A 23,569-nucleotide genomic window follows, 5' to 3' on the forward strand; every position below is an offset into this window, starting at 1 on the left:
CCCCCTCCGCGGCAGGGCGCGCGGCGATCGAGGTGGGTCCGACCAGGTGCGGTGCCTTACCTTCCGGGCACAACTCCGGGAGGCAGTCACCGGTCGGCGGGTCACTGACGGGCGCAGAGCGTCACCGCCTGTCCCCCAAGGGGAGGGGTCTTTCCCGCCACCTCGGCTTCTCTGGAAGGGGAAGGGGCTGCGCGTCCAAAGCCCTCCTGCTTCCGGGAACGCTGTTCCCTTGGCAACCAGCACTACGCTTCCAGTCTCGCGATAAGAGAAAAGGGCTGTACCATGTGGCAATGAGGTGGGGGCCAGGGGCGGCGGGGAACGCTGTCCCCCCTCCCCAGAGCTGGGGCAGCCCTGCTGTCTCCTTGGTCTTCCTACGGTCCGTGTGGCCGGGGAGAGGGTTGTTCCTACTGGACCGAACTCCAAAGGAGGCTGTCTGGATGCCTACGTGGCTCTCTACCATTACTATGATGCTCTGTCGCTCTGGCATCCTCTCTGAGCTCGTTTCCTCCTCTGTAAAATGGGAATGATAATAATTCCTTCCCACAGATTGTTGTGCAGCTCAAAAAGAGTATATATTTGAAGTTTTTTTTTTTAATTTATTTATGATAGTCACACACAGAGGGAGAGAGAGAGAGAGGCAGAGACACAAGCCGGCTCCATGCACCGGGAGCCCGACGTGGGATTCGATCCCGGGTCTCCAGGATCGCGCCCTGGGCCAAAGGCAGGCACCAAACCGCTGCGCCACCCAGGGATCCCTATACTTGAAGTTCTTGCTATGCTTTGGATTCCACGTAGATTTTTAAAAATATACTAATTTTGCAAGATTGGGCTACAGCCCAAAAGAGGAACGATTCTTATTTGCACTTTTCTCTTTTTATGGATTCTCTCATTCTTAGTGCATGAATACTGTTTCCACAGGTCTCCAAATTGATTTTCTTCATCCTCGGTACCATCAGATACTTGCTTACCCAGCCCCTGTAGCCACGTATTTTAGGTAGGAAGAATGTTGTATTCTTTTAAGTGTTTTCCAGTGAAGCAAATAGAGGTGAAGTGTGTTGCTCAGGCAACCACAGCTACAGTCTAAGGCAGTGCTGGGTTTAAAAACCCGGCCATAAATGTCATCCATATACAGCTAAATCCTGCATTTCTATCTCCAAGCCAGACCTCTCCCCTGAATTCCACTTTTATTTAACCAGCTATAAGATATGTCTACTTAGATGTAAGAAGCTAACATGTCAAGAAAAACCTTGAAACTAATATGTCAGAAACAAGCCCCTCTGCAGTCACCCCCGCTCCTAACTCCACCCTCCTATCTAGCTTAGTAAATGCTAACTCTGTCCTACCAGACTCAGAACCAGAAACCTTGAAAAACACCCTCAATTCCTCTTTCCCTCACACTCTCCAATCAATTTGATGTAAATCCTACCACCTTTACATTTAAAGTATATCCAGAATCTAACTGCCTCTCACCACCTCCTGCACTTCCATTCTGATCCATACTGCCATCATTCCTCACCTAGATTTTTGCAACAACTTCCTTCCTAACTGTTGCCTTCCTGGCCCCTACCACTTTCAAACAGCAGCCTGAATGATGCCTTCAAAACCAAAGTCCAGGGATACCTGAGTGGCTCAGTGGTTGAGTGTCTGCCTTTGGCTCAGGTGGTGGTCCTGGGGTCCTGGGATCGAGTCCCACATCTGGCTCCCCACAGGGAGCCTGCTTCTCCCTCTGCCTATGTCTCTGCCTCTCTCTGTGTTTCTCATGAATAAATAAATAAAATCTTTAAAAAAAAAAAACCATGTCACTCCTCGGCTCAGGACTCTCCATGGCTCCCCATATCCTGCCCTTATAATTCCCACAGATCCTAAATGACCAGGCCCTCTGTCTACTCTCAGACTTCCAGTCCTATCATCCTTTCCCTGGTAAACTTCACTCCAGCCTCACTGTCCTCCTTGTCAGTATTTCTGCTCCGGAATTTCTTCCTAGCATTGATAAGGAGATTTGTGTGTTTTTCTAAATTAAAAAAAAAAAAAAAGTTGAGAAAGCAGGGAAAAATGGAAAAAGCAATCTAATTCTTCTATGAGAATTAAACTTTATCAATCAACATAGAGATGTTACTGAAGAAATCCACTGATGTCAGATCAAAAACAAAAACAGGAAATGCTAACACTCTGTCAGAAGTGGAGGTCCACACTCTGGGAACCTGGATTGGAGCTCATGGGGGAGATGCAGTCACAATCTGACTGGTCAGTCTTGCTTGCAGCTGGTGCCAGGTTCTAAATGTGTTTTCCTGGCAGTGTCTGCTGCTAGCCCTGAGTTATTCTTGCAAATAAAATAAATATTAATAAATTGGTATTCATTATGTGCTTTATACAAATTATATGAGAGGCATTCCGAGAAATAACAAGTTTGACTCAAAAACGAGTCCTTAAATTGGCAATTTCCAACCTGGGATTCTGTGAAGTGCTGTTAACCTTGCATGAAGATTTGTATGTTACATTATTCAAATGGTACCCAGTGGTTTCCTCTGTGTTCTCCAGTATTTGAATATTTGCTATAGGCTACAGTTCTTGTAAATACCTACAAACACTTTTTTTTAAAGATTTTATTTATTTATTCATGAGAGACACCGAGATAGAGAGGCAGAGACACAGGCAGAGGGAGAAGCAGGCTCCATGCAGGGAGCCTGATGTGGGACTCGATCCCGGATCTCCAGGATCACACCCTGGACCGAACGTGGCACTAAACCTTTGGGCCACCGGGGCTGCCCCCTACAAACACTTTTTTGAAAGATTGAGGGGGCACCTGGGTGGCTCAGTTGGTTGAGCGCCTGACTCTTTGTTTTTGGTTCAGGTCGTGACTTCGCAGTTGTGAGGTGGAGCCCCGAGTTAGGCTCCACACACAGCGTGGAGTCTGCTTCAGATTCTCTCTCCCTCTGTCCCACCCGCCCCAAAACACACACACGCACACACACACATCTCTAAAATAAATAAATACATAAAATCTTTTAAAGAAATCATTCAGATTGCGTAACAAGAATATGAAGAAGATTGAAAATATTTTCAAAATAACTGCAGATTTGGAGAACTGCTGGCAGTTTTGATTTCTTGTTTCTGCATCCCAAGGATTACTACGTTGGGAATTTGGAAACGCTTACTCCTTGTTGTTCCCCCAAGATGGAATAATCCCCTACGCAAACACATACCGCCCCCCCCCCCCCCCCAGTCCTCTGCTTCCTCTGCCAGGAATACAGTTGCCCGGCTATCCGTATGGCTCACTTCCTCTCTTCCCTCAGGTGGGGCTTTCCTGACCACTCTGTATAAGATAATGATCCCCGGAGCGCCTGGTTGGCTCAGTGGGCTAAGCATCCAACTCTTGATTTTGGCTCAGGTCGTGATCTCAGAGTTGTGGGATCAAGCCCCTACTTAAGATTCTCTCTCCCTCTCCCCCAGCCCCCCTTCCTCTCTAAAAAAAAAAAAAAAAAAGGAATTGAGTGATAATAATAATCCCTGTCTCCAACCTCCCTATCCTCTCTTCCCTTGACTCTGCTGCTCTCTCTCTCTCTCTCTTTTTTTTTTTTCTTTTTTATGAGGAGGAGAGATGACATTATTTGGATTCTTTAAACTTAATAGCTGGGTTATCTTGAATAAATCTGTAAACTTTTCTGGGCAGTGATTTCCTCTTTTGAGAAATGTGGTTGGACTAGTTTTGCAGTTCTTAACTCCACTGCATTAGAATCACCTGGGGAGATTTCATAAAATACTGATCCTAGGGCTACATCTGAGAGCAAATGAACCTGAAATTCTAGGGCTTCTCAGACTTTAACATGCAGGTAAATCGACTGGGCTCTCGTTAAAATGCTGATTCAATGTGTCAGGGGGGACCCAAGATTCTGCCTCCGGCCCACCGGCCACTCTTGGAGTAGCTGAACACTGATAAACTCCGTAAGTCCGCACAATTCTAATATTCCATGAATCAAGGCTGCTCTTTCCATTTTTATTTTTGGTAACTAATGCTACCCATGAAGAAAATACATTTCAGATTTCGTCTGGATGTAGGGAGAGAAAACCAACTAAGAGAAATTGAGGCTATGATCTGTGTCTTTTCACTTTTTAAAACTGTTGGGCAGCCCGGGTGGCTCAGCGGTTTAGCGCCGCCTTCGGCCCAGGGCGTGACCCTGGAGACCCGGGATCGGGGATGGGGGATCGGGGATGGAGTCCCACACTGGGCTCCGGCGTGAGCCTGCCTCTCCCTCTGCCTGTGTCTCTGCCTCTCTCTCTGTGTCTCTCAGAAATAAATAAAATCTTAAAACAAACAAACAAACAAACCTGTTGCTTTTAAAATATAGACAGCAGAAGATACATAAAAAGCAATTGAAACGACAGTTCAGGTTCAATAGAAGCTTAGTGTCTCTTCCCTGTAATGTTACCAAACTAAGTGCCCATCAATGTCATTTTGCATGAAACTGATCTTGTTTTCTGTCATTCTCTTTTTGTGTATTGTTATCTTCCCTGAACTGCCAGAGATCTTATGTGCCTTGAGGGCAAATTTTAACAAATTGTATTTGTTGTGTATTAGCACACAATACAGTGCTTTGTTTTCGATTTCCTGAAATACTTGTGTTAACTGTTGCAGGTGACACCCTCAAGATAATTGCTTTTCAGAGGCGTCAGTGAGCTCTGTATTTCACTTTGCTGTTTTCTGAAGTGTGTTGAAAAAGCCCAGACATATTCTAGAAAGTATTGTGCCTTTCAAAGTAATTCATAAAGATTTCTTCTAGAGTCAAGATATTTAAGTTAAAATGTCCCTGGTCTCATTCCAAGTTGGTGGCATATGGCAGTGTTGGTTTCAGAGTTGGTTTTTGTTTTAAATCTCTCTCTACTCTTGACCTTCCCCTGCTAAGTGGAGTCAGATTCGGATGAATGAAAGAGAGCCCACATTTTATTCCATCTGGCCCTAACTACCATTCCAGTTTTGTTGCCCCAATTTCCCTTTTCTTGCCATAAGCTTCTGCCAAATGTGACAGCACCCTAGGAGCAGAACCTCATAAGCCTTGTATTATAGATTCTCTGAACTAGACCAAATAGCCATTTATTTTGGAGGGCAGTTAAAAATGTGTGCCACTCGACAGCTCCCACATCCTGTGAGCCTACGGTGTAGTGTTATTAAAAAATAACATTTAGGGGCACCTGGGTGGCTCAGGTGGTTAAGTGGTTGCCTTTGGCTCAGGTCATGATCTCAGCGCCATGTCAGGCTCCCTGCTTAGTGGGGAGTCTGCTTCTCCCAATCCTCCCTGCTCATGCTCTCAAATAAATGAAATCTTAAAAAATAATAAATTTACTGAGTGTTTGGGACATGCCTTAAATGGATCATCTCACTTCACTCCATAACAGCCTATGAGGTGACACTAACCACAGAGCAGTTAAGTAGTTTGCCTGAGGTCACTCGGGAACTAACCGACTGTTTCCAACCCAGTTTCAAAGCCTGCGCTCTTCACCTCCTCTCTGGACTGAATTCAAGAAGAGTATCCACTAGATGGTGCTGATTGTCTTCTGTTAAAAACAAACCTCTCAAACTCACTTTCCTTGGATTTTAGGTGTACCAAAAAACCACTGAAAACAAATATCCTGTATGTTTGAACTGTGCTTGGATACATCTTTAAATAGCTATCTGAATTGGAAGAGTGAGAATTAAATCTTAAAAACAAACAAACAAAAAAAAACAGAGTGGAGAGGCACCTGGGTGGCTCAGCGGTGGAGCCTTCTGCTCAGGTCGTGATCCCGGGGTCCGGGGATCGAGTCCCACATCGGGCTCCTTGTGAGGAGCCTGCTTCTCCCTCTGCTTAAGTCTCTGCCTCTCTCTCTGTGTCTCTCATGTATAAATAAATAAAATATTTTTAAAAACAATGGATTTTTTAAAATATCCTAATGCATATTATAAATATATCAAATAACCGTTGGTGACTTTGAAAGACTGAAGTTCTCACACGTCTGTATTTATATAAAATCTACAGACTTTAAAAGAAGTTCATGTTTCATTTCATTTGCCCCCTTTATACCAACTGCACCCTCCCCCGCCCTTCCTGATCCTGCGTGGTCACAGTGCCATGCATGTAACCAAGAGGCATGAACAGGAAAGGAAATAAAGCCCTTAGAGACCAATAAAGCAAGTTCTGAAGCAGGTGACCTTATTTTTATTTAAAGTAAATTGTACTTTAAATCTAGTATGTGTTTAGTATTTTTTTTAGTGCTTTTTTAGTACTTCAAAGTCATGAAATAAATCTGCTAAAAATGGCTTCTCAGATTTTGTTGTTCATCGAGATCATTTTGTGTGTCACTTACAATGTTCATTTTCATCCCCATTCCCTGACTTAGTAGATCTGGGGTCAAACACAGGAATCTGCATTTTAACAGACACCTGGGTGATTCTGGTGCAGTGGAACATGAAGCATGCTTTGAAAAAACACTAACTTAAAACAGTTTTAAAACGACACTTTAAAAATAACTGCCTGTGTCTCTGCCTCTCTCTCTGCATCTCTCATGAATAAATAAATCTTTTAAAAACTCTATTAGCCCAAATGTGTAATGATACCCCCTGAATTTTAAGTGAAAGGAGTTAGCCCAGGCATTGTCATGTGACCTTGTTTAACTTGTCCAAGCAATATGAATTTCAGCGTGGAGGGAGGAAAAAAAAAAAAAAAAACTATGCCAAGAGTCTGAGGAGGCACATAAAAATCAACATACATACACACATCATGAGTGCAGCCTTACAATTATGACCCAGAACACTAGTAGAGGCTTGTTTCTTAAAAGATAGTAAAGTAAATAAAAAAATGAAGATATCTTCCAAAATCTGGAATGATTTTTTGGGGGGAGGGGTCATCTCAGATCTGGCCTTAAGAGATAAGCTCTGCCAAGTGAGTCATTCACCAGCAAGGGAGAAATATATTTCTCTTCTCAGAGAAGTCCCTCGTAGTAACTCTAGTTATAGTTTGGTCACCTGCAGCAATTCTGTATCTGTAAAGAATTAAAGCGTTGCCAGAACATTCTAGAGGCTAGCTGCAGTTTCCATTGCTGGATGCCAGTTGAGGTTACAGTGCTCTGCTCCCGGCATGTTGCCTGTGCCAGAGGAATGGATGAGACACTGCTTGTGGATAATAGGTGAAGAGAAGTTTAGCAATTTCTGTGCAGCAATCAAATCCTGGATTGAAACCCACTGTTTCTGAACACTGTCCAGCTACTCTTCTCTTTGATTCCAAACCATAACTCCTATTTTGAGCTAGGTCTCTGATCCTGTAGGCTTTGTGTTTTGTTTTTTTGTTGTTGCTATTTTATTTATAAATTTATCATTTATTTATTTTTAAATGTTATTTATTTATTTATTCATTCATTCATTCATTCATTCATTCATGAGAGATACAGAGAGAGGCAGAGACACAGGCAGAGGGAGAAGCAGGTTCCACACAGGGAGCCCAATGTGGGACTCCATCCCAGGATCCTGGAATTATACCCTGAAGCTGAAGGCAGACGCTCAACCGCTGAGCCACACAAGCGCCCCTTTTGTTGTTGTTTTAAATTGAGTCTCTGATCTATGTATAAAATGCATTTTTAGTATATGAATTATATAAAGCTTTATTATGATGTAAACCTTTATTTTAACATGAGTTAAAAGTGATTCACACAGCATATTAGAAATGTATTCAAATCAAACTTCAAGGGTCTTAAGGAGCTACATAGAGAAATTCATTTTCTCGGGGTTAACGTCTCGGAGATATAGAAATAGGTAAATAAGCACAGGGGGCTGTTCATCAGTCAGCAGCCAGGCTGCCATTCTCTATTTCTTAGCACCTCACTTCCTTCTAACACCTCTTTTTTCTTAGCTCAAATTCAAAGTAATGTTTCCAAGGTGTTTATTACACCAGGAACTACTCAATATTTTGATGACTATTAGCTTTCTTGTTAAACCTCTTTCTTCTTTGATCATTCAAACTCCTTATTTAACAGTTGATTTATTTTCCCTTCATTATCTCATAACAAACCAGAAAATTCTAATTTGGCTCAACATGTGTTATGTGATTCATACACTGACACCTAAAACCATCTTAAATTATACATCCCTGGTTTCTCATCAGGGCTATGCAAAGAGATGACCTGGGCCTGGTCTTTGGACCTCCCTCAACCTGTTTCTTCATCTAGTAAAAGGGCTGGATAAAGGCTTCCGAGCTTACGTCCGAGCTTACTTTCAGCTCTGAGACTCTGTGATCACCCAATTTAAGCAGGCTTGGCTCCCTCTGGAAACAACCTGCTCCAGTGTCAGACACCTGCTCAACAAGCTGAACAGCAGGATTTGCCTGTTTAGAAACATCTGGGCAATAGTAACAGTCATCAGTCTTGTCCTCTGCACTTTACAAGCAAAGAATAAAACAAAACAAAATGACAATAGGTGTGCCCTATTTTTATAGCATGATGCAACCAAATGAATTAGGTTTTATGAGCTCTGGGTTTGCATCCCCCTCTACTGTTGACTTCAGAAAGACAGGACCCTTCTTATCTGTAGGCTTCAATTTACCAGCCAGTCTATTAATTAGTTGGAAGCTAACTCCTGAGCATTTTTCCTTACTTTGTAGAAACAGAGACATTAGAATGTTCCTGAGATTCAAACATTTCACTGCAATTGTTAATAAAATGAGTTTTTTTTTTTGAGTTTTTATTTCAAATAAAAACAGCTTTCCAATTTATACTGGAAGATGAAAGACAAATTGTCAGGTTCAGTTCACTTCTGTCATTAATTTTTTATGAAAGATTTTATTTATTTGAGAGAGAGAGAGAGCACTAAGCAGGGGGGAGTGGCAGGCAGAGAGAGAGGGAGAAGCACACTCCCCGCTGAGCAGGAAGCCTGATGTGGGGCTAAATCCCAAAACCCAGGATCAAGACCTGGGCTGAAGGTACTCAACCAACTGAGCCACCCAGGCACCCTACTTCCACCATCTACTAAATGCTCATTTATCTTACATATTTTGCTACAGATGACTTGGTATTTTTGTGAAAATTGCCAACTGTTTATTATGAATCTAGAGATTGTTACCTCGGGCCAAATTTGGGGGAATTTTGTATTCAGGTGGCATATTTGCATTCATGCATTAATTGCTCTACCTTTCACTGGTCACAGACTCTGAGTCAAATCCTCCAGCAAACTATTTCTGGGCAAGTGAGTTTTTCAGCCCTTCTCTAATCATGTCTAGTGATCTTGCAAGGGACAGGGGCTAGATGGTCACATGAGTCCCCTCCAACTCCTCATCCCTACTCATTTGAGAGAGTGTCAGCGGTGAGGGGGATTTCTGAGTGCCGAGGAGTAGTTACCTATCTGCAATAAGTAGCAGATAGGATAATGGGAAACCTTACCTAGGAAAATATTTCTTCATCTCCTCAATTGCTATCTACTGAATTGTTTACATTTCAGCATGAAAAAGACATTTAAGAGCACTAATTTCAACTTCCCGCATCTAGCTTATGGACTAGGCATTTTTAAAAATTATGAGTTCTGGTCCAAGGCTGTGAAAAAAAATCAATCTCCTAGGCCTCGATATCCCATGTTAAATTATAAGTAGACAACGATCCTCCATATTCGAAGTGCTATGACTATGTGAAGTAAATGAGCATTTAATGGAGAGAATTTCCTGAATGTAAAGAAACACCTTGCCAACCATCAAAGAAAATCGCTGAGGAAGTTGCACACACTTAGTGAAACAGAATTCACTTTCCATCAGCACTTCTTGTTAGCACGTGAGCATTACTCCATCTCTTAAAAGGGCTTTCTTCTCTCCCCCAGGCCATCTAGAGGGCAGGAACCATATCTTAAGTACTTTATACTCGACTATAATAGCATTATGAAATACAGTAATATTTAGTGTTCTGAATGAATGAATCTTGTAAACATTTCAGATGCTTGCAGAAAACTAGTATCAAGTGTCCCTGCGGGAGCGTGGCCAATGGCTGAGAGTATTTGATGGTGATGACTCTTAAACTAAACGAAGGGTAACCTCGGTGCAGAAATTAACAAGGAGAACATGAGACAGAAGACGATGTCTGTGAATACTCTCAGCCGAATGATCTCAAACTTAGCATCCCATTAAGAGTTTCTTTTTTTTTTTTTTTCCATTAAGAGTTTCTTAACGTTTAATCTGCACCAAATTACTCTACGGTGAAATGGGAAATCATGGAGCCAAAGGAAATTTGAGGAATAACACTGAGAAAAGCAGCTGTCAGGCATTAAGGGTTTTAATCCAGTCCCCAATACAGTTTAATAACATGTGCCAAGTGGGTATTCAAAAATAATCATGGTAACAGTGGATGATAATGATCATCAGTACTTTGGAGGGTGCAGTGAAAGAATGGGGCCTTAATGCCTTCTGTACTGTTTTCAGCTCTGTCTCTAACTTGCTTCATCTCTGAGAACTAATGACGTGGCCATCTGTGTCTCTGGTTCCCCAGCTGCAGAATAGAGATCATATCATTGCCTACAGAAAGTCTGTGGGCTGTGCTTTAATATCCTCCAGTGAAACATCATATACAAATACAAAGCAGGCAGTGAGAAGCCAAATGCTACCAAGGGAACAAACTTTAAGGCAGAGAGTATTATAAATTAAAACTAATTGAGACGTTCTAGATAATATTCTAATGTCTTGAAGCAGTTAATGCAAATGTACTTATATAGTGTTCACTTTAGATATTGTCTTTAGATATTTATCTTAAGATAAATTACAAATAAGCAAACAAATTCCAGAATAGTTGGATTCATTAAACTTAATATTTTTGTATAAATCTAAAATATTAGGTGGGTTCTACATTTTTTTTTATTTATTTATTCATAGAGACACACACACAGAGAGAGAGATTGGCAGAGACACAGGCAGAGGAAGAAGCAGGCTCCATGCAGGGAGCCCGATGTGGGACTCGATCCTGGGTCTCCAGGATCACACCCCAGGCTGCAGGTGGCACTAAACCGCTGCACCACCAGGGCTGCCTAGGTTCTACATTTCTAAAGTAAATAAACTAGCATTACTTAAACTTGCTCCTAAAAAGTAGCAATCAGGGGCACCTGGGTGGCTCAGTGTTTGAGTGTCTGCCTTTGGCTCTGGGTATGATCCCAGAGTCCCGGGATCGAGTCCAGTATCAGGCACCCCATGGGGAGCCTGCTTCTTCCTCTGCCTATGTCTCTGCCTCTCTCTGTGTGTCTCTCACGAATAAACAAATAAGATCTTTAAAAAAAAAAAAGTAGCAATCAGGGGTGCCAGGGTGGCTCAGTCATTAACCAAGTTCCTGGGATCAAAGCCCAAATCAGGCCCCTGCTCAGTGGGGAGTTCTCTCACTCCCTCTGCTGTTCCCCTCATTTGTGCTCTCTGGTTCTCTTTGTCAAATAGATAAATAACATCTTTAAAAAAAAGTAGCAATCATTGTCAAAGGTATTTTATTAAATACACACAAAAAAAGAAAGAAGAAATATTACTTCTTGGTTACTGAGAAAAGATAGGAGGGAAATAGAATTCAAAACAGCCTATAACTGCCCAGTTCATAGAGCTGAACCAAAGGAATTATCTGAGTAAACTGACATTATTTGAGTGTATCAGCAGAAAGCCATTAGTTACTCTGAAAGCCTGAATTGTCTAATTTTCTCAATTCCTTTTAATGATGCTTATGGTTTCTTCTATTTTTCATTTGTTTAGTCTGATGGTGTGCTGCAAAATTCAGAAAAAAATTTTTTAAGATTTATTTTTATTTATTCATGAGAGACACAGAGAGAGGCAGAGACATAGGCAGAAGGAGAAGCAGGCTCCTCGCAGGGAGCCCAATGTGGGACTCGATCCCGGGACCCCGGGATCACGTCCTGAGCCAAAGACAGATGCTCAACTGCTAAGCCATCCAGGCGTCCCAAAATTCAGGTTTTTAAGTTGATTTGTATTTTTATCTATATATGTAGATTATTTTATTTTTTTTAAAAAAAGATTTTATTTATTTGAGACAGAGAGATAGCACAAGCAAGGGCACAGGGGGAGGCAGAGGGAGAGAGAAAGGAGAAGCAGACTCTGCTGAGAAGGGAGCGTAAGGCAGGGCTTGATCCCAGGACCTCAGGTCATGACCTAAGCTGAAGGCAGATGCTTAACTGACTGAGCCACCCAAGTGCCTCACATGTAGATTGTTTTAAAATATAACAAAAAGGGCAGCCCCGGTGGCTCAGTGGTTTAGTGCTGCCTTTGGTCCGGGGTGTGATCCTGGAGACCCTGGATCGAGTCCCACATCAGGCTCCCTGCATGGAGCCTGCTTCTCCCTCTGCCTGTGTCTCTGTTTCCCTCTCTCTCTGTGTCTCACGAATAAATAAAAATCTTTAAAAAATAAAAATAAAATATAACAAAAAGGTTTAAAACAAACACACAAAGCAGTCAAGGACTTGCAATAATTCAGCCACAGTCACACATCTCCATATTCCAAAATATGTGTATTCTGTTTTGCATCATCCATTCTGGACATCATTGCATTGCATTGCATCCTGTCAGGGTAGATGCTCTCCTGCACAATCATCCCCCTACTTCTCCTCTACCTTCCTGATATTGCTATGATTTTGATTAAATCAACATTCAGCATTTACAGGAATATGCTCACTCGAGAGGGAACAGAAGAAACAACAACAACAAAAAAACCCATAGCTCATGCAACCTTTTTTGCGTTTGGAAACGGCTTTTCAGTTTTTTATTAAAATGGAATTCTTCAAAGACTATAGAAATACACCTGGCAATGACCTGTTAGAAGTCAACCATCTGCTTCAAACATACATAAGAAATAACTACCAAATTCCGCCTCACCAGAATGTATTAAGATGTACATAGATATTATCAGAACAACACCTAAGTGGCTACATTTGACAGATTCTTCTAGAGTGGACACAGTTTTCTGACAGATGATGTTTCCCCTGGAGGAAAGTTGTAACAATTGTGAAGGTTTTGAAAGATAAGCTTGAAGGGCCACAGTTAACTATCAGGGGGCATGGTGCTACAGATGGCATGCACAGAAGGCCTGGGAGGCCAGGAGAGAGGCGGTGGCAGGCCCCTGTGTGTGCCGAGAGCACACAATTCTGCCAAGGAGACACAACACGAAGAGGAAGGCTTTCCCTCTTCCAGGAAAGGGACCTTGGGCTCATATTCTGGAATCACAAGACACCACACCCAGGAGAGAAGAGCAAAAGGAAACTCCCTACACATAGTCTGAGCTTCCTCCAAAGGACAAGGAAGTGATCCATGAGGACCACTGCCCCTGGGATGCGGAAGGAAGTTTGCCGGTGAGAACTCCCACTTTCATTCAAGCTCGCTCAGGGCACTGGATTGCCACCTCTGCCACCAACATACTATTAACAAGTACAACATGTCCCAGATAGAAGAGTGGAGCTGACACTTGATTTGCTGTCATTAAAAGTGAAGTGTCATCAACGGTTTGAATTTAGCCTGGTGGCATCCTCCCTAAAGTGGACTTGAATTGCCTGTGAGAGCACCCCCCCCCCACACACACCCAGGAGGCTAATCTGTTAAGAACACAGTCTTCCTCCCTCTTCCATTCTGACTCCTGCTAAAACTTTACCAGAAGAGAGGAAGTGAAGGGCTCACTGGGGCTGGGTCCTGCCTTGGCATTTTAAACTGGTTACATCTTTCTCCCTGTCCTGTTCCTCCTTTGTGTCCAAAAAGAGACTGAAAATGAGACTGGCCACACCCCGCTCTGGAGTCCTCTACGGAAGGAAGGCATCTTTCCCTCCTTTGGGCAGAAGCACCTTTCCTAATGAAGTATTTTTAGCTCGATGTTTCCAGAGGGCCTAGTTTACACTAACTCTGCATTTTTAAATTACCTTTTAATTCCAAAAATTTGCACAAGATACTTTTTTCAATATACTTCACTCCTACTGATTTGATATAGCCCCTTTCACATGAAATCAATGTTGAAGAGAAGAGACTACAGGGTTTGGACATTTCCTTCTTCTCTACCTCTTACCTTCTCTCTCTCATTAGTTGAAAATATGCAATTTAAGGGGGAAAGACATAGTAAAGCACTTGTAGTGTTTCCCAACCAACACTGCAGACACAGGTTCCTGAGGCTTTAGTGATGCCAGGAGAATGTCAGGATAATCCAGAGAATGTCAGGATTATCTCTCCTCCCTTACCCCGTGGCACATCTTTTGCCTTGTCTGTCAAATGGGGGTGGAATCGCCATTCTTTATCTATATCCCAGTGAAAGAGATGAAGGACTTCAGGAGAAACTGAGTCATACAATCAGGCCTCCCAGAGAAAAGGTGTCAAATGCCAAGTCCCTATCTTCCCTGAATATACAGATCAATACTAAACATTTTTAATATTTGTCATATTTGAGTCAATCGAACAGGCATTATTTTCTTTGTGGCCACACCACTCCATAATTATCTTGGGCTTCCCTTAGAGTGCCCGCACTCCCTTTGAGCTCAGAGACATTCTTCTCTCCCTGTACTCTCTGCTGGGCCCAGGAACCAAAGAGTCCTCAGAAAATGCCTATGGAGTACCCATTCCAAGACCTGTTCCACACGCCCAGCTTTTGTCTCCACAGAGAGGAATGCAAACTTTACTAAGGACACAGATCACTGAGATAAATATATATATATACTCCCTCAATAAAGAGGACACTTGATCTTACATAGATTTCCCTCTCATTCAAAAAGCATCAGGCCCACACAGGAGGAGTCAACCCATACTCAGTTGCAATAAGATCACATAAATCCTAGGGCCAGCCAGAGGGAAGGGAAGGCAGGAGCGTGGGAGCTCCCTGTTGCTTCCAGGGATTTACAATCCTTACTAGGAATCCACCTTTGGAAAAATGCTCACTTTATTGTTTCTGCTCATCTTCCGCTCCACCCTGCCTACCTTGGGCATCTTTGTCTGAATAAGCTCCTCTGGGGTGTTACCCAAGGGAGGAAGCAGCCGCTTCTTGCTGTTTCGGGTCTCTGAGAGCCACTGAGGAGGCAACTCAAAAGGCCCAAAGCCAAACTGCAGGGAATACTTGTCAGGCAATGATTCAGGTTCCACAGGGGCTGTTGGTACCACCTGGGATAGAGAGTCTACTGTGCCTAGGAGTGGTGTGGGAGGTGCAAACTGTGGCCCCTGCCCTCCCTCTGGGCAGGTACCAAGTATCTCCTTGGCCTGGAGGTCAGCTGAGCCAGTGTACTTGGCTTCACTCTCTTCCTCATCCTCTGTGGGCTTAAAGATCTGCTGCTGACCAATGTGGAACATCTCCAGGAGCTGGCTGCCCGAGCGCATGCTGGGCTCCAGGCTGGCCTCAGCCACCCCACTCCCTGCACTAACTACATTACGGCGACTGTACCGGTGGTGCAGTTGTACCAATGTCCCTACCAAGCATTTGCGGACAGACTTGTTCACAGTCAGAAAGAGCACAGGATTCGCCAACAGGGAGACCTTGGGCAGCCAAATGGCAGTGAGCAGCAGGAAGACAGATGTGTCAGGGACGTTGAGCACTGTCTGATAGACAACCAGGGTGGCATAGGGCACACTACATAAGATGAAGACCATCACCATGGAGAGCAGGGTGGCATGCAGCTCTGCCTCCCGCTGGGAGGCATAGGGGATAGAGATGGTATTCTGGGGGGTCCGAAGTGCTGCTATGATGACCTTCTTCTTCTGACTAGCACTCAGGGCCCGTCGGATCAGTATCAAGAAGAGGAAGACCACAGCCACAGGCACGATGACTGTAGTGATGTTGTAGATCAGAACATATAGCAGGTGGCCCAACGACTTGCTCCAGACTTCGGTGCAGGTGGACATGGCATAGATGTCAGCCACATCCGTCACTGCAAACACAGGAATGCTGGCCACCACTGCATGGGCCCAGATGTACATCACCAGTTCACGGGACCTGGCATCAGATATTTTTCTCTCCAATGGATAAAGGACGGAGTAATACCTGCAAAATGCACAAGTGAAATTCATTTCACAGGAGAATATATTGTTTAAATCAGGGGAATCTATATTACCAAAAGTAGGAGAGAAGAGGAAAAAATGAGTCAAGATCTTTTATTCTAAGACAGAGGGAATCACACTGGGGGAACTAGGAAGCCAGATCTTAGACTTTGCTGTACAATAGAAGCATTACTAAGGCCAAAAAACAAATAAACATAAAAGTAACGTTTCAAATGAGCAGAGAAGAGCCCTGTCATATGGGATTCTCAAGACTATCAGGAAAACCAGTATGTAATTTCATTTCTTTTTTTTTTTTTGTAATTTCATTTCATAGCTAACTTTGTAAATATCGCCACCAGCATTAGATGCCAAGGAGTGCCCTCAATATAAAGGATGTCTCCACCTGCTGTAAAGACATCAATTTTCCAATTTAAGGGTAAAGGGTAACTTGTAAAAAAAAAATTTACATGGGCTAGAGGAGCTTATTCAGTTTTCAAAGCCACTAGTAGAAAGAAGTTTGTCCACACACATATCTAAAGCAGACTCATGCAATCGTGCATGCATGGACATCATTAGCATTTACAGCTGCTCGAGGCAGAAGAACCCCATGTAAAGAACAGACTGTCCTTGCACAAAATCAATTCAACTGACAAAAAGTATGCCTGCTCCATAGCCATTGTTCCCATGATAATCACTTAATAACCCTCATGATTAAGAAGTCTAAAATGCCCGCATGATTAGATTTTTGTTAAAATCAGATCAGATATTTCTTCCTTCAAGCTTTCACTTGATTATTTTGTAATCAGAATTCCAAAAGCACCTGGTTTCAATATCACCAGTGACATAGGGAAACTGAGTAATTCTTCAGACCCTACGAGCTAAATCTGTCATGAAGGGGCTATCACTAGCCATCAGACCTATGGGGAGCATACACCTCCACGGTTGCTAAAGCTGGAGTCGACCTTACAATTCTATTAACATTCATTGCTCGTGGGGGCCAGAGAAATATGCATGCCTTCCTGTCACGAGGATCTCTGAGCACCACCAATGTGCCAGGTACGGCACCAGGTACCGCGTTACAAAGATGGAAAGACACACAATAATGTCTCTATAAACTCTGTGGGGGAAAAGGCATGCAAACGAGCAGTTATAACCAAGGAGATGATGGCTCTTCTAGAGGTATGCACAAAGGAGGGACAGGAAAAGGAGCACCTGGGAAAATGTCAACAGAAGATGGCACTGGGTGAAGTCTGGTAGGGAACAAGCTGAGGGAGAATGTTCCAGGCTGAGGGAGATGCAATATAAGCACAACATGACCATGGATGATCACGAATGGACGGAGCATGGTGAAATGTGTTCTAGATCTCTTTCTGGGAGGGAGAAAAAAGAGAAAAATAAGTGCAGAGGTTATGCATGCTCCTGATTTTTTTTTCTCTGAATATAGATGCACTTTTCTAATCACAACTTCTCAATCCAGTGCCCAGGTGCGGCATCCATGCATAAATACATTCCCATTGGTCAACTGACAGGTAACAAAACCACACTTCCACTGTGTGTTGGAAAAGCACACAGGCTTACTAGAAATCATTTGCTAATATTCATATCTCTAGAAGATGATGCAGGAAGTGGCCTCCCAATGAACTCACTGACTCAGAGCCAGGAAACAAGTATTCAAGAAAGTGAGAGAAAAAATTGTCTTCCCTTTGTCTTCATGGACACCACACTACACTTGCCAGTAACTTGTTTCCCTAAGTAATAAAATGGGATTTTTTTTTTACTAGCCTTCTTTCTCTAACTAAAGGGCATATTTACTTTTTTTTTTATGATAGTAAAAATACAATCGATTTTTGGCTGGAAAGAAAATAAGGATTTCTTATTGTTTACATGTTTTTCTTGTCTAAGACAAAGGGCCCAGAACAACCCACGAGGATGACTGCACTGCTTCAAGGTATAGTAACCAACAGTTCAGAAGAATGCATCCTCACTCTTGTTGCATCCTATTGTAAAAATCTTTAAGGATTCATAGCAGCCACTATTCACAAGAGCCAAAAAGTGGAGGGTACTTGGGTGGCTCAGTGGTTGAGTCTGCCTTTGGCTCAGGTCGTGATCTGGGGTCCTGTGATTGGGTCCCATATCAGGCTCCTCGTGGGGAGCCTACTTCTCCCTCTGCCTAGGATTCTGTCTCTCTGTGTCTCTCATGAATAACTAAAATCTTAAAAAAATAAATAAATAAAGAGCCAAAAAGTGGAAACAACCCAAATGTCTATCAACTAGTAAGTGGGCCAACAAAATATGGTACATCCATACAGTGGAATATTATTCAGCAATAAAAAAGAATGGAGCAAAATTTTAAGAGTAGATCCTAAGAGTTCTCATCACAAGAAAAAAAACATTTTTTTCTTCTTTTCATTTCTTTTTTCATATCTGCATGACACGATGGATGTTAAGTAAATTTACTCCAGTAATCCTTCCACAATATATGTAAGTCCAGTCATTTTGCTGTACACCTTAAATGTATATGTTACTATACATCAATTATATCTCAACAGAACTGGGGGAAAAAGGGATGAAACACTGATGTTCAGGCACGGATGAATCCAGAAATCATGAAGCTGAGTGAAAGAAGCCTGACATAAAAGAACACATTGCTTGATTCCACAAAATGAAATACCGCCCCCTCTCCCCAAAGCAAACATATACAGACAGAGAAGAGAGTAGATTAGTGGTTGCCTATGTCTGCAAGTGGGAAGGGGGAATGAATGTAAATGAGCAGGAGGTCTCTTTTTAGGGTGATGGAACTGTTCTAAAGATTGGTTGTGAAAAAAAAAAAAAAAAAGATTGGTTGTGGTAATGGCCACACAATGCTGTAATTATACTAAACTCCATTGGCTTATACACTTAAAATGGGTGAATTCTATGATATGTAAATAATATCTCCACAAAACTGCTGGAAAAAACTCTCAGGAAAGAAAAGTCCACAATGCAGACTGAAGACTAAAACTACTAAGCAGGTGGCACAAGGGGCATCAGAAGGACCCCTGCCACGAATGCACAATGGTTCAACACAACATGCATTAGGGCATCCCCCAGTGTGTAATTAGATTTTCCACTATGACTTTGCACTGTTAAGAGTCCAGTGCTGTGCAATGGCACTTTCTATATTTTCAAAGGCCTCTTGCCAAGCACAAAAGAGACACACAAAATGGCATCACATAGAGCTTGTTGAAGGGCTTGAGTGATCCATATAATCCTTTTGAATGAAAATTAGTTGCCAACATTTAAAAACAATAAAATTCGGGGTGTCTGGCTAGCTCAGTGTGCGCCACTCTTGTTCTAGGGGTTCTGAGTTTGAGCCATCGCTTAAAAAAATAAAATCTTGGGGCACCTGGGTGGCTCAGTGGTTGAACATCTGCCTTTGGCTCAGAATGTGATCCGGGAGTCCTGGGATCGAGTCCTGTATCACACTCCCCATGGGAAGCCTAATTCTCCCTCTGCCTATGTCTCTGCCCCTCTCTGTCTCTATTAATAAATAATTTAAATAAACAAATAAAATAAAAATAAAATCTTTAAAAAATAAAACGGTGGGCAGCCTGGGTGGCTCAGCGGCTTAGCACCGCCTTCGGCCCAGAGCATGACCCGGGATCGAGTCCCGCGTCGGGCTCCCTGCATGGAGCCTGCTTCTCCCTCTGCCTGTGTCTCTGCCTCTCTCTCCTCTCTGTATATTCTCATGAATAAATAAATAAAATCTTTAAAAAATAAATAAATAAAAAATAAAAATAAAATAAATGGTAAAACTCCAGATTTCTGATTTCTCTCCCAAGAAAACAGAAAGTCCTGCCTACTGAGTCTAAATACCTATAAAGTATTAGCTGCATCTGCTGAATTACTGACCCCTATGAACAGGAATGCAGACACAGAACTGCAATCCGGCCAGTAACACTTGGCTTTGTCACTTGCTTTGCCTGCCCCTGTAAATGGTGAATTTCTAGTGAGAAACTCCCAAAGAGCTAGAGTAGCTCGCAGCAAGATCTGATGGTGCAATGACTGCAGACAATATATCTAAGGAAAAATGTGCCAATTGAAAGGGAAACCTAGAGAAAGACAAACAAATATTGGTGCAGCTTATCCAAGCACAGATCATAAATAATTCATTTAATTTTTCTTACTGCTGAGGAAACAGGCTCAGAAAGGTTGAGCCACTTTGCCCTAAGCAACCCAGCACAAGAACAGAGGGTGGGTAGGGCTTAAAGCCAGCTTGAGGCTCCAGACTCCCCTCTCTTAACCCCAAAGTCAGTAACTCCTCCTAGTATGCTGGGGACTTTGTGTGACTCTATCCCTCCATGCAGCTGACCCTGGGCAACTGATAAATTCAGAGTTGCAGGCCTGAGGCTGAAGTGACACTCCACAGATTGGTTCTACAATCCATGCCCTCTGAGTTCATTAAGGTATTAAGTATGTTTTGAATGGATAGAGAGTTTTAAAATTCCAAATTCATCTAAAATCCAGTTAAATTTATCAATGGGGATAAAGGCAGAAGAGCCAGCACTTTCCCCTCGGCAACTTTTCCTCTCTGTAAATTTTGAAATCAAAAGTACTCATGGATGCAAAATACTCCTCAGCTCATTTGCTTATTTACTTCTATTCTCTAAAACGTATTATTATTTCAAACTGTATTCATTAAACGCTCACAACAAAAGAAGGCAGGAAGCTGCTGATTACTGAGATCTTTACTCCTGACCCCGATAAATTGGATCAAATTATGTATGATGGTAGCAGCTAAGATAGGATTCATTTCCAACTGAACATCCTTTAAAAGAGGATGGGAAGAGAAATATAAAGGCTTGGAAATCAATCCTCCAAAGGAATTCTGGTATTATCTTACCAGGTCCAACTGGGCTGTCCAATCATTTGTTAAATAACCACTGAATTGTTTCCTTGTTCTTCCAAAAATGTTTCATCCTACATCAAAAAGCACTAATTGCAGAATCATCAATCAGATCAGCAATCTATTACAAATTGCAATGCAAATACCACTAATTCCATCCAAGTTGAAGCTACTCCAGGATCCAGCCTGCCCCAGCAACCTCATGGTGTAATCCCCGCCCCAATACCACTTCTTTTCTCAAGGTCCTATTTTAGCCATGGCTGCCATGCAATCAACATGTCTTTTGTGAGGCATCTATTTCAGACATTCTCTATTGACCACAAAGCATTGTCTAGTCACCCTTTGCTTTGTGATGCTAATTTTTCAATGCACTTGAAATAAAAGAAGTCCAATCCCTGGCTACCTGATCTTACCTGTCCAAGGCAATGGCAGGGAAGCTGAGGATCGTCACAGAGCAGAAGACTTTGTGCAGAAATTTGACAACCTTGCAGAAGAGCATGGTGTAGATCCACCAGCAACAGTGAGGACTGGTGCTGAGGATGATGTCAAAGGGCACGCAGACCAGGCTGGCACAAATCCCGGAGCAGGCCAGGTTTTTAATGAACCTGTTGGTGACAGATTTGAACACGGTTGTGCGGCAAGTTGACCATAACACCATGAAGTTTCCTGGCCAGATGTGCAAATAAATAAATAAATAAATAAATAAATAAATAAATAAATAAATAAATAAAATTAAAAAGTTTTTAAAATTAAAAATAAAAAATTAAATGAAACAAAGAAAGAAGACAAAAAAGGAAAGAAAGGAACAGGTTAAAAAAGATCGAAAAACCACATTTGAGAGTTGATTTCAAAGGATTTCATGTAAATACTTCTGTATTATATTGTCAGTTTAAGTGAAATTATTAAATCACTTATGTGCTCATCATAAAGTCTAGAAGAATTTTTGATGGTGAGTTTTGTTGTTTAGTTTTAGACATAACAGTATTAGATGATGACTCAGTCTCATCTGAGTATGAAGAATTTGCTAGGTATTACTTGATCTCGGGCAGTCTACTCTTACCAAGTTTGCCAATGACCTTCACGTTGCCAAAACTCTGCAAGACAGATATGACGCAGGCCACATGTGTAATTAAAAATTTCTAGCAGCCATATTTTTCAAAAGTAAAAAGCAAGTGAAATTTTAAAAGTATACTTCATTTAACCCAATATATCACAAACTTCATCATTTCAACATATAATCACTACTTAATTTAAAAGTATTGATGAAATACTTATCATTCTTGTTTTTTGTCCTGTCTTTGAAATTTGGTGTGCATTTTTTAAATTGAAATATAATATGTTGTATAACATCAAATTCATTTTAGGTGTCCATAGTGCAGTTTGTTTTACACTTATTTTTAAAAGATTTTATTTATTTGAGAGAGAGAGAAAGCAGGAGTTGGAGGAGGGGCAAGGGAGAGAGAAGCAGACCCCCTACTGAGCAGGGAGCTCCATGCGGGGCTCAACCCCAAGACCCTGAGATCAGGACCTGAGCCAAAAGCAGATGCTTAACCAGCTGAGCCACCCAGGTACCCCTATTTTGTTTTACACTTACATGTTTCAATTTGTACTAGTCACATCTGGTATCCTTTTTTTTTTTTTTTTTTTTTTAAGATTTATTTATTTATTTATGATAGACATAGAGAGAGAGAGGCAGAGACACAGGAGGAGGGAGAAGCAGGCTCCACACCGGGAGCCCGATGCAGGACTCAATCCTGGGACTCCAGGACCGCGCCCTGGGCCAAAGGCAGGCGCCAAACCGCTGAGCCACCCAGGGATCCCTACATCTGGTATCCTTAATAGCGACTTGAAGCTAGCGGCTAGAGTGTGAGATTGTAGTATTCTAGGCAGCAATGATGCAATGACACATCTTTGAGTATTCTCCTACTGGGGCTTCCACAGGCCTATAATCTCCTGGTTTTCCTCCTACCCTCCCACCCTCTCATGTCCTGGCTGCTCCTAGTCTTCCTTACTAAGGCCTTCTCTACCCTCTCTCTACAGCTGCTCTCTAGGCAAGATAACCCATTCAGGTGGCTCTTCATCTACATGCTGATGACTCCCATATTCTTGTCTGATGTTAGACCTCTCTTCAATTCCACAGTCCTATTTCCAACAAAATGCCTGATTCCCTTTCTCTCTTCATCTATTACCACCCCCTTGGTCCTCAAAAGTCTACACCATCTGGTGTCTACCTGCCTAATCTCACTCTTTTCTTCCCTGGGCTTGTTAGGCACCAGCCATTCTGGCCTTTCTTTCTATTCTCAAAATAGGATTAAAGTTGAACCTGTCCCAATGTCTTGGCACAAGTTTTTTTTATCCTGCCTAAAATCCTCCTATGTCTGGTTCCCTTTAAGTTAGTTTTTTTTTTTTTTTTTTTTTTTTTTTTTAAGATTTGTATTTATTTACTCATGAGAGACAAAGAAAGAGAGGCAGAAACATAGGTAGAGGGAGAAGCAGGTTCCCCGGGGGATCCCGACCTGAGCCAAAGGCAAACGCTCAACCACTGAGTCACCCAGGTGCCCCTAAGTTAGGTCTTAATGTAACTGCCACCTCCTCAGAAGGCCATCCTTAACCAGCTTTTTATTTTATTTTATTTTATTTTATTTTATTTTATTTTATTTTTTTATTTTTTAGCTTTTTATTTTAAATACTCACTGCTCCTCCCTCC

General features: G+C 42.2%; 2 protein-coding genes across 10 annotated transcripts in view; both read right to left on the reverse strand.

Annotated features, from left to right (window-relative positions):
- The window catches only part of FSIP1 (fibrous sheath interacting protein 1), a 194,615-nt gene extending 194,379 nt beyond the window's left edge, over positions 1-236 (reverse strand). For all 7 annotated transcript variants that reach the window (XR_005381501.1, XR_005381500.1, XR_005381498.1 and 4 more), the window contains exon 1: positions 61-236. The gene's annotated coding sequence lies outside the window, so the exon portion shown is untranslated. The remainder of the gene's footprint in view (positions 1-60) is intronic.
- A 12,235-nt stretch (positions 237-12,471) lies between these two features.
- Positions 12,472-23,569, reverse strand: part of GPR176 (G protein-coupled receptor 176) — a 130,416-nt gene continuing 119,318 nt past the window's right edge. For 2 of the 3 annotated variants that reach the window (XM_038580021.1, XM_038580022.1), the window contains 2 exons: positions 21,276-21,467; positions 12,472-15,981 (listed from right to left, as the gene is read on the reverse strand). In XM_038580021.1, coding sequence (XP_038435949.1) covers positions 14,859-15,981; positions 21,276-21,467 — 1,315 coding nt within the window. In that variant the 3' untranslated portion in view covers positions 12,472-14,858. Of the gene's footprint in view, positions 15,982-21,275; positions 21,529-23,569 lie in introns of all 3 variants that reach the window. The other variant, XM_038580023.1, reaches the window with a different exon arrangement.

The sequence above is a fragment of the Canis lupus genome, chromosome 30, assembly GCF_011100685.1.
Source record: "Canis lupus familiaris isolate Mischka breed German Shepherd chromosome 30, alternate assembly UU_Cfam_GSD_1.0, whole genome shotgun sequence".
NCBI classification, from domain to species: domain Eukaryota; kingdom Metazoa; phylum Chordata; class Mammalia; order Carnivora; family Canidae; genus Canis; species Canis lupus.